Source organism: Leucopleurus acutus, assembly GCF_964270905.1.
Source record: "Leucopleurus acutus genome assembly, chromosome: 7".
Classification (NCBI taxonomy): Eukaryota; Metazoa; Chordata; class Mammalia; order Artiodactyla; family Delphinidae; genus Leucopleurus; species Leucopleurus acutus.
Window position 1 is genome coordinate 106,421,121 of NC_139150.1, and position 12,264 is coordinate 106,433,384.

A 12,264-nucleotide genomic window follows, 5' to 3' on the forward strand; every position below is an offset into this window, starting at 1 on the left:
CATCAGCACAGTCAGGACTAGTCCTGCCACCCTTCAACCTCGTTTTCTTCGCATGTGCCTGAGTGCTGCCTTGATGTCTGGAGTGGCGTGGCCATCTTTAGACCACAGGGAAAAGCCAAGACAATGACACGACTTCTGCCATGACTCTTTTGAGAGGCTTAGCCAATGCCAATAACCATCTTCCTTGGGAGTTCGGCTTTGTCAGAGAAATGAACTATCTGTTTAAGCCATTATAGTCAAGTTTGCCATTACATGCAGCTGAGAGCATTCCTAAATGAAATATTAACCTTATTTTATGGATAAGGAAACTTAAACCACTACTTTTCCAATAAAAAAAACAAAAAGACAAGCATGTCAGAAAATAATTAATGAAGCAATCATCTTCCACTGGGAAATAAAAAGGAAAAACGATGTAAGTAAACACAGTATTTCTCCTGAGTGTACTTGTTCATGTGTCCCTTGGGCTCAAATCGTATAGTGAACAAGCGTATGTATAGTGAATAAATGCATATGTATAGTGAATACACACTTATGTGCACAAAACAACATAGAATACTTACAGCATTAAGTTTACTTTTTAATATATACTTTTCTATTTCAGAGTATAATCGTCAAAAATCTACCTATTTAAGAGCCATGAATGTCATACCTGAAGAAGTGGTTGTTCCCCCATAATATCCTGTCCCCATGGTGTAGCTGAATAGGACTGGATACAGAGGAGCCATTTACAAATGTTCTGTGGGGAGAAGAGGTCAAACATATAAACAATGATTATCATGTTCTCTCCTTTAATTTTTCCAATACAATATAGGAAAAACAAAAGAATCAATTCCCCAAAATAAAATCTGCCCTCGGTGAATTTTATTAGTTGTATTTCCTTCTTTGCTGATTTATTTTAAATGCTTATGGTACCAAGTATCATAGATTATTATCCTCTATCTTTCAAAGCTCTAAATTTGTTATACAGCATATTAAGGAGTAAATATGGAACCACTGCAGCCAGTAATAAAAAGATGGTAGCAGTGTACACTACAACTAAAACAAGTATGTCCAATCTACATGGATAAAAAGAGCCAGTCAACCAACTAAACTCAGAAATATCTATAGTATCAGTAATAAGAAATGAGGCCTATGTTAAACTCTTCTGTAACTTCCTGTAGCACAGAAAAATGTGCATATCCTATCAATAGACAGAAGATTTGTAAGATCCACTTGACTGCTTATCTTGACAATAGAGTTCAACAGAAGAAATGATGGGTAGAAGGATATTAAGGAAAAATTTTAGAGGGGCAGGAAATAAATAGAAAATTATGCATACCACAATAAGATTGATATTCCTGGAATACCAGTGTCATCATGCCTCTCTCCACTGAATGACTAAGCTGCTTAGGTTTAGGATAAAGGTCAAGTTCTTTAACTTGACATTAAAGGCCCTGCAAAAGGAAACCCTCTTTATCTCCTTCTTCCCCACTTCTAGTGAATTCTCAACTCCAACAAAAAAAAAAAAAGGGGGGGATAGGGGTGTTATGTTCTGTCCACTAAACATGGCTGACTCTTCCTCCAAAGCGAGGCTTACCCCAGTCCTATAACCTGGAATAGGGTTCCAGTTCTCTATCACCCTGAGTCTCACTCAGTTTGACTTCTCACAAAGCCCAGTTTGGTTTCTACTTCCTCTGTCACTCCAACCAATACTACCTTAGTTTCTTTACGTTCCTAAGGCACTCACCTGGCTTTGTACCGCCAGTTATTTTTAATGTATATGCATACACACAAAACCTAACTCTCCATCTAGATCTCACTTACCATGTGGGTTTTTAAGCACTAGAAGTAATTGGTCTCTATGCTCCTACAGTCTGATTATTCAAAGCACGAGCTCAAAAACTAGAGTTACGACAAGAGGGGACCTACTAAAATTAGCAGATTTTAGCCTTTATGACACGAATACCTTACATACAGTGAGGAGTTTAATTAAAGGCAAACACATACAGAGGCTTATTTTTTAAAGCTCCAGCAGTTAAATAAAAGCACGACTGTAATAACAGTTCTCAACATGTGGTCTGTATGGGGTCCCGAAGATCAAATTTATTTTTATAGTAACACTAACCTGCCCTTTTTCACCGTGTTGACGTTTGCATTGGCAAGGAGTAAAACTGCTGGTGTTTTAGCACAAATGAAAGCAGTGGCACCAAACACTTATAAGTAGTCACTGGATTATTCACTGCCACGCACCCACAATTTCTAAAAATGTTTCACTTGAAAAGGTCCTTGATGAAGCAGTAAGACTCAACCATACGCCAATAAAATGTTTTTAAAAAACAAAAATAAATTTTTACAAATAATAAATTACTACTTTTAGTAAATTTTGACCCTTGAGTAGTACACAACTTCTTAAACATTCCAGGTGACAAAATGAGAAGTACACACAAAGCACTGTGCTAATGCATACCGAAGCATAAGAACTGTCTTGAGCAGAAGACATACTCAAAGTGGTTTTCTGGCAGACATTTTCTCGAAAATGAACAAGGCCAGCACGTCACTTTGACAAAAACAGCTGACAGTATTTGTTGCCAATTGTAAATGTCAAGCTTTCAAGTGAAAATTAGAGTTTTGGGAAACTTGTGTCAATGTCTTCCAACCAAAGACCACCAGGAATATTCCCGTAGTTGGACCAGTTGGGTTTATTACTCACGCAGAGGGAGGAGACACCACAGGAAGCGTGGGGGCATCTCAGTGAGGGGGCCCGGGGGGACTCTTGCAGGACTGGGCTTCAGCTGCTCATCCTGGGAGAGGGTCTAAGGAGGTGAGAGTTCTGTATATACCAGATACTGCCAGAGAGCAGGAGTAATTCTATGATCGGGTTTGTCAAAAATCTTATCCACAGAGGATAAAGTTGTAACTGGTGAAGAAACAGCCACTCACTTGGCCGAGAGAAGGTGTTTGGTATTTTGGGTGTGGCATAGTGACCCTGGTTTTTGTCTCTGCTGAAACAAAATTATTATGTGGCCTGCTTCATCTTATTTCATCATAGCCTCAGAGTAACCTTCCCTGGGGTTGGTATCTGTGCGATTATTTAATAGGAGAATAGCACACCAGAGCTGGGAGTGCTGGGCCAGCTTACGCTCTATTTTTTTCTTTTCTCACTTGTATCCTTTACCATGAGCTTGATAGCTTCCAAATATTTACAGACTTTACGGATGAAATTAGTGATGGTATTAATGATTTTTTGATATAATGATGAATCAATATTCGGAAGATCAATATATCGGTTAACCATCACCTATAACAGTTATATAGCCAGTTACACAACAGGGCAATAACAGTTTCAAAGCTCAAGGAAACAAACTGACAAATATTTAATTTGTATAATGTTATGCCTATTCATTACTTATTGAGCACTTATTTATTAGTCTGGTATTACACGCTAAGGATAGAGAACCAAAATGAAAGGTCCTTGTCCTCAAAGAGCTCACAGTCCAATGTGATAATAAAGGCTAACAGCCCACAAGAACACAGTATGAAGTATTAACATAACAGGAAGCATAAAGTACACTAGGAAAATGTACTGGGGGCCCTTATTTTAGACCAAAGTAGACAGTGACAGAACTTAACCTTGAAGGTCAAACAGGAGTTACTTAGCTGGCCAGAGGAATGGCAGATGCAGAAGAACAGGAGATAAGCAGGAGGGATGTAAGGGATTTTTGCATCAAGAATAGAAGAAAGCCATCTGGTTGTATGGTGAGTGGACCAGGAAGATTAGGGTGCTGTCAGGAGTTCCAATCAAGATTTGATGGGGGGCTTCCCTGGTGGTTGAGAGTCCGCCTGCCGATGCAGGGGATGTGGGTTCGTGCCCCGGTCCAGGAAGATCCCACATGCCGCGGAGTGGCTGGGCCCGTGAGCCATGGCCGCTGAGCCTGCACGTCCGGAGCCTGTGCTCCGCAACGGGAGAGGCCACAACAGTGAGAGGCCCATGTACCGCAAAAAAAAGAAAAAGAAAAAAAAAAAAGATTTGATGGGGACCTTATTTAAATAAGGCCACGGCAGTACGTATAGAGAGGAAGGATTGGTTTAAGCCATATTAAAAAGTTAAATATTACGGACCTGGTAACTAACTGAGTATCTTCTTTAAGTGAACATAAAAGCACACAAAGGCCAAACGTCCTTATACCATTCTCAATTAGTGTACTTTCTTCCTCTTAAAAATTACTGTGACATTAACACTAATTAAAGTACATTACCTGGTGTTCTTTTGAGGAGTCAGCATAACCTGGCCTTCTGATGTGATGTCTATGATACAATGTTCAGGAAGAATTCCCATTCCACATAGTTGGATATCTTGGGAATTTGCTGAACCTATCAGTGTATGTTCCTACAAAACAATCAAATTCACTGATTAATAGTGCATTCTTACATGTACACAAACTGAAATCATCTACTCTCAGCTCTCATACATTGATCCGTTACCTTAGCTAAAAGATTTTTAAAGCAAATGGAATGACAGAGGGAATTTCTGGCTTTCTATAGAATTCATTCTACAAGTTCTATTTCCTTATAAGGAGTAATGCACTGAGTTGAGTTATAACTTTTAAACCTACAACTACAGTTTTACATTAATGTCTATATTACATTCGTTATTTTCCATTGCAATCTTGATTCCAAATATTCTATACTACTCTCAGAGCATGGTCTGAAAACTACAGTTACTTAAGTTGTACATTACCTACCTGGTCTCAGTCAAGATGAGTCTACGAAGATAAAGAGCTATTCAAATGCAAGGAGTCTGAATTATTTTATGAATTACATGGTCTCCCTAGACCTCATAAAAGATATGGTAGATGTGTTCTTCTTACCCTAAACCCCCAACTACTCAATTCTCTAAGCCCTAATCACCAGTGTCACTTTTTGGCAGGTACCTGAGAAAACAGACATAAAAATCGAACTCCCTCTTATGTGCCTCAACATTTGACTGCCCTTAAATGTTGATACTGACTGGGATGTGTCCCTAGGCCACCTTCTCCTTATACACACCTAGATCAGGGGTCAGATATGAAATATTTTAGGCTTTTTGAGTCATACACAATTACTCAACTCTGCCCTTGTAGTGTGAAAGCAGCCAGACAATATACAAATGCACAAGTGTGGCTACTTTCCAATAAAACTTTACTTATGAACACTGAAATCTGAACTTCATATAATTTTCAAGAGTCCAAAATATTATGATTCTTTTGATTTTCCTCCAACCATTTAAAAAATGCAAAAGCCATTCTTGGCTCCTGGGCCATATGAAAACAGGCAGGGGGTGAGATTTAACCCATGGAAGCAGGTTGCTGACCGTTGACCGAGATGATCTCATCCAGTCCAATATGCTTTAAATACCATACACACACACACACACACACACACACACACACACACACACACACACACAATTAAATCACCAACCAGGAACTACAGACTTTAGTTCCATCATTCTCCCACCTCCACTATCACTGCCCTAGTCATAGTCACCATCATTTCTTGCCTACTGGGCACAACTTGGATGTCTAAAGACATTTCAAAGTGAAAGGGCCAGGGCAGAACTTTTGCTTCCACCTTCCCACCACCCCATTGAGTCTATTCCCTTCCCCAATACTAATGGCACCACCACCACCCAGCTGGTCAACTAGAAAAGCTCAGATGCTATCCTGGAGTCTTCTCTCTGTCTTAGCAGTCTACCTCCAGCCCTGTGTCAATCAGGAAATCGTCAAAGACTCTCCCTCTGAAATATATCAAGAATCAGCTCACTTCCCACCTCTACTATCACATCCTATTCTCTTGCCCAGGTGAATATTAGAGCCTCCTCCTATTTCTCCACTTCTATCCACCCCACCCCCTCCCACCACAACAGCCAATCACGTGATCCCCTATCGAGAATCCTCTAGTGGCTTCCCTTTGAACTTCTAAGAAGTTCAAATTCTTACCCAGGCTGACAAACCCTCTGTGATCTGGCCCCTGCCTACCTCTCTTATCCCAGCTCCCAGCACTCTGCCTCTCCTGGAGCGTGACCCACCCACTCGGGCCTTTCATCTGTTCTCTGAGCACACTGACTGCTTCCTCTGTCTGAGGTGTTCCTCCCCTGATCTTGATAGTTTCTTATCATTTCCACCTTAGCTTTTAAGTACACATCCTCAGAGAGGTGCAGCCTGAACCAACAATCAGAAGTAGCCACCCTGTTACTCTCGTGCCTGAATTCCTTACAGACTGACTGTCCGTGGGTTTCCTGTCCATCTCCATGGCTAGCATGGAAACTCCAAGACAGCAGAGAACAGCCTGACCTGCACCACCCCACCACTGTATTCCAAGCACGTAACACAGGCCTGGTACATTTAGCCATTAGATAAATATAAAAGAAAAATAAATGAACAATCAATTCCCTTCAGACTCAGGAAGACAATTTTCTCCTCTTCTTTGCTGATATCCCTTCTAATTATACTCTGGGTTCCAATTCTTCCCATCTCTTCTGGGATCTCAACCTCAGAAAAAGGCCTCTTCCCTTCTATTATTTTCATTTTCCCTTTTCCGGGGGTTTCTTCTCTCAAGTATGCTGCAGCAGTGTTTCCAAGGAAACAAAGAGCCGGGATCAGAACTGTGCCATGGCATCCTGTTCAGTCCTCAAGGAGTACATACAATACACAGAGAGGGCATTCCCGGCAAATGTCTGCTCCTTGACCTTGGCCGAGGCTTCTCGGCCAATCCCACACTTCCCTAAGCTGGAGAACAGGGCTTGATCAGGTGTAAACTACTAGTAATGCTTCAGTGACATTCATTAGCAGGCCTAACGAATGTGTTCCATGTCGGTCTCCATTCCCCACTTCTTCCCTCTCTAACAACACCAACTACAAGGTGCAGAGAAGTTCCAAAAGGAAAAAAAAAAAAAAAAGAGTCTGAAGAGAAAAAGAGCCCAAGATCACATAAAAAAGAAGAAAAGATCCCCAAAGCACTTGGCTTAGGCCATTTCTATTATAATCCCTTTCCTCTCCCCATGAGAAATTCTAGCTGGAGTCCTTACTGTGACTTTGGAATCCTTTTTGTCCTTGGGGGTGGAGGTGGAGAAAAGCTCTGAACTACCCCCTAGATTGGAGTTTGAGTGTAGAATCAGCTCCGACTGCTGCATTCCAAGATTGCAGCAAGTACCAGGGGCAATAAGCAGAGAAGTATTCGTTGCTCTTTACATACGTAAATAACCAATAGCCCTTAATAAACGAAATCGCCCTGGCTTCACAGAACCAGGACTCAAGACAGCCTTTCGGGAACGGAGGTGAGGAAGGAAGGAAAGGTACCTTTCTGTCTTTTACAAATTCAAATATTAGTCTAGGTGAGTCAAACTGCCTCCAACCAGGCACGTGTCACAGCCACACCGCTGTCTTATTCGTCCTGGGCCCCTTGAAGCCTGGCCCACAGCTCTATCAACGCGGAATGGCCGTGGCCCTGCCATTCTGCTGATAGCCTCCCTCCAGTGACTGAATGCTGGCAGGCAGCTTACTGCCAACGGGAACTACGCTCCCCCTAGGACTGTTCCCTACGTACGTGTGCTTTGACGCTGCTGCGGAATCACTGGTACAAATCCTGATCAAGTGTGTGTGTGATAATTTGCCCCAAGTCCTTCAGAATCACCCTTGCTTCCCCAGCCATGAGTAGCTGACTCGTGAAAAGAGTAGATCCAGAACTGCACAAGCAAAATAGCTTTCCTGAACGATTCGGTGGAGAATTCAAAGGTGTGACTGGAATTAATCATACTGTAATCCTATTTCTGTAATTAAAAAATACGTATCACTATAAATATACACACACACACAGGAATAGATCCAGAAGATACAGATAAAAATATTAAATATTGGTCTTCTCTGGCTGTTGAAATTTGGGCACTAATGCCCCTTTCTTTTTCTAATATGTTCTTATTAGACTTTTTAGAAATAAAAGTGTATTACTAGCATAACATATTTAAGGTGAGGGGAGCAGCTCTTCCCTCTAGAAGCTTGGCTTATGCTGGTATAAATCTACAAGTCTCTCAAAAAAACTAAAAACAGAACTACCCAGCAACTCTACTCCTGGGTATATACCCCAAAAGATACATGCACCCCAATGTTCATAGCAGCATTATTTACAATTGCCAAGATACGGAAGCAACCTAAGTGTCCATCAACAGATGAATAGATAAAGAAGACGTGGAATGGAATGGAATACTACTCAGCCATAAAAAGAAAAAAGGAATAAAATTTTGCCATTTGCAGCAACACGGATAGACTCGGAGGGCATTATGCTAAGTGAAAATAAGCCAGACGAAGACAAACACTATATGGTATCACTTACATGTGGAATCTAAAAAATATAACCAACTAATGCATATAATGAAAAAGAAGCAGACTCACAGATATAGAGAACACACTAGTGGTTACCAGTGGGGAGAGGTGATATGGTGGGGAGGTACAAACTACTGGGTGTAAGATAGGCTACAAAAATGTAGCCTATCTACAACACGGGAAATATAGCCAACATTCTGTGATAACTCTAAATGGACTGTAACCTTTAAAACTTGTACAAAAATTTTAAAAATAACAAATTTTTTAAAATATAAATATATCTCCAAGTCAACCTCAGAACTGCAGGCAGCCCTCGCTTTGCACAAGAGCGCAGGACTATAAAAATAATTTAGCAAGGAGATCTTAATAATCATTGGGGAAAACTGCAATAATTCTGTGACATTTAAAACTGTCCGTAAAAACATGAAGAAATCTCTTACTGTTACAATGTACAGGAAAATGAGAAACCAGTTAAACTAGTATTTATTTAGTACACTGTCATTCAGAACATTAGAAACATTGAAATTTAAAGCAGTTTTTTCTTTGTTAAAAGCGTATGTACCGAGAGTAGTTAGAACAGTGCTTGCCTTCTTCTCAACATATATCTTACAGCATGCAGTGAGCATATTTTCCACACCTTGGCAAACTGTCATACTCCTTTCTAAGCTTCTACCATTTTATCCTTTGTGCTTTCAATGTTGCAAAGTATCTCCAAGAGCTCCTCTCATGTGAAGTGCTTTCTGACGTCACTCCCTTTGAGACATCTGCAGGCTTCTCATCACAACCACTTTCATTATTCACATCGGTAAGTTCACCTTCACTAACTTCCTCTGGCTGCACATCTAGAAGCTCATGAATGCCTGCAACGTCAACATTATTTACTAACTCACGTTAACTGGAATTTGTGTATGTTGGAACCATGCAAAGCAAGAGCTGCCTGGCTATGCAAATTAGATGCAAAATTACCTTGTGAATTACATTCTACCTATGGTTTGGCCACCATACTTCACTTCTGCAAGTTCCAGACAGAACAAATAAATGGAGGATTCTATTCTAGAAGAGAACCATTCAAAACCTGGAACTAGAAAGAATGCTAGAGGTAATTTAATCCAGGGGCCTCATTTTATACAAGGGGTGCTCAAAGTCACCCACTGACATGAGGTCATCTGTCCAGCATGTAAACCAGCTTGAAAATTTGAAAGCAAAGAAATAAAAAACGCTCGGCCTCTAAATTCCTCCAACCCACATCATGGTATCACTTTACTGAAGCAAAAACTGTTCTTGGACTGAGATCATCCTTTTGAATATGCTTTGTCATGAATATAACTTTTGTCATGGGTTTAGCTTGGGCAGTGAAGAACCAACACTGCCTCAAACTCTGCCAAAACAGGGTTGACCACACAGTCTGAAACAGAATCCCAACACCTCCATACAAGATGACCAGAAATATTTTAACTGCTCTCCAAGTCTTTAAATAGTTTTCTTTGTGTAATTTTTTAGTTAAGGAACAGATATGAATCAGGCTTTTTTTCTTGTTGGGTGTATGTGTTTGTGTGCTCCAATCTGAACTTCATCACATCAGAAAGAAAAAGAACTCACAGTTCTGAAAACTAAAAGGGCAGAATATTTAACTCCTATTCTAATACTGCATCTCTCCTAAAGCATATGAATATCTACAGCTGAAATTCTAACACAAAAAGCTGCCAGCATTGTTAGAAGCACAGCAAGAGATGTGTTAATATGTCAGTTTTTTCAAAGGACAAGGATAATATAATAAGGTACCAGAGTATCAAATGAGAAAATGGTATGTGGAATAATTTATATGTGGATAGTGCTTCTGTTTATAAAGTGCTTCTATATGTCAAATCCCATTTAATCCTCCAGGAACCCTGTGAGGTAGCCGGACAGAGAAAACTTCCATTTATAGAGGAAGAATCTGTAGACTGTGGGGGGCAAAGGACTTGAGAGCAAACATCTGCCAAGCAGTGGTGCTGGACTAGAAACTGAGGGCATCTCCCTCCTACGCCAGCGCTGCTCCCACTACACACAGCACCTGAGTGTGCACACGATTATATGCAACAAACACACAATTTAACTCACAGTGTAATAAAACATGGTAAAAGATACTTATGAATAACAGGGCCTTATCAAAACATCACAAAGCAATTACCCCAGATACCTTTGATCAAAACTGGGAAACCAGCCAACGTGTCGCGAATTCTTCAGTCTCTTTAGAAGTGAAACGACACAATTCTCTAATTTTAAAGCTGCTTCCAACTGTACCAGCTCATGTCTTTACTGTCCTAGTCACTAACTTAGTTAAACCCACATAGATAGTTCCTATACTATGAGGGGAAAAATCTTCCTCCTAAATATTCATTAACCATATGTCAGAGTCATATAGTCCATTATGTAACTCATTTACTTACGCTCTAGGGTTGGCAAAGGTAATTTTGGCAAACTCCTTATAATTTATATAGTGTCTGATATCATGCTCATCCTAAAGTTGTCTCTTGTCTTCCTGATACATCCCACAACCTATAGGTTTCAATGTATATGAGTATATACATATATACAATGTATATAGATTTTAATGTATATCTGGTTTTTTCTGCTCCATACTCTGACCCTCTCAGTCCCTAAGTGACTTACTCTCTTTTTTTATAAGTTGATAATCCAAAATTTTTAATTTTCCTAAGAGTTACTGGAAACACAAATTTCAAATCAAGTGGTCCTAATAACTTTCTTTAAACATTTCCTCTGTAAGCTAAGAAACCACTCACCAAAAGCTGTGCTTCATAGAAATCACAAAAGCTTTAGTCTACCGATGAAACCGTTTAGTTTAAAAGTCACTGTGTAAGCTTTAAAGTTATCTACTTAACTCCCTGGTTTAATCATATTAAATGATAGAAGTTAAGCTACTTAACTTGTTGGAAATAATATCAGAATATCATCTTTCATATTTACTAGGTCGAATGACATCACTCAAAGACTACAAAGAGAAACTGATCTCAGAAACTCAAGATTTTCCTATACTCCAGCTTCATCAAATAAAAACAATTTGCTAACTCATATTTTTGAATATGTATGGTTCTCCAAGTATAAAAAAAAATACTGTGAAATACTGCTCTATTCTGTGGTAGGAAATAATAGAAAAGCCTACTACTTCACCTTTAAGTAGTAAACCAGAAGTTCATTCAGAGCAGGATCAGCGTTGAGATTAACGAGGAAACATTTATCATCCCCAACTTTAATTCCAGAAGATTGAAGAGATATTCCAAGACTCTCAAGCTGTTTCTGCCGCTCCTGTAAAGGCATTAGAGAAGTATTAATTCCACAGCTATTGAGGCAGCAAGATATAAAAAGTCATATATTATAGTAATTATTAAATAACTTTATAACTCAAATATGTTACTTAGGACATGGTATTATATAGGTTACTGCATTTGTTCTCTTTCTAAACTATAATGTTGCTTTGTTAGGTAAAATTTTTTAATTTCAAAAATAAAGCCATGCGGGCTTCCCTGGTGGCGCAGTGGTTGAGAATCTGCCTGCTAATGCAGGGGACACGGGTTCGAGCCATGGTCTGGGAAGATCCCACATGCCGCGGAGCAACTAAGCCCGTGTGCCACAACTACTGAGCCTGCACATCTGGAGCCTGTGCTCCGCAACGAGAGGCCACGATAGCGAGAGGCCCACGCACCGCAATCAAGAGTGGTCCCCGCACGGCGCAACTAGAGAAAGCCCTCGCACAGAAACGAAGACCCGACACAGCCATAAATAAGTAAATTTTTTTAAATAAATAAAATAAAGCCATTACAAACAGCAACCAAATATACTAAGTTCTCACTTTTCATTCTTGAAAATATCTAACATCCTGAATTCACCTTTCACATTTAATTCTGTATATGTGAGCAAATATAAGTGT

The 12,264-nt window shown here is 39.9% G+C and overlaps 1 protein-coding gene across 1 annotated transcript in view; it reads right to left on the minus strand.

The window, feature by feature from the left end:
• The window catches only part of KIF13B (kinesin family member 13B), a 186,663-nt gene that overhangs the window by 81,280 nt on the left and 93,119 nt on the right, over window positions 1-12,264 (minus strand). The window contains exons 13-15 of the mRNA XM_082842622.1: window positions 11,508-11,642; window positions 4,236-4,366; window positions 650-736 (exon numbers count right to left, since the gene is read on the minus strand). Coding sequence (XP_082698748.1) covers window positions 650-736; window positions 4,236-4,366; window positions 11,508-11,642 — 353 coding nt within the window. The remainder of the gene's footprint in view (window positions 1-649; window positions 737-4,235; window positions 4,367-11,507; window positions 11,643-12,264) is intronic.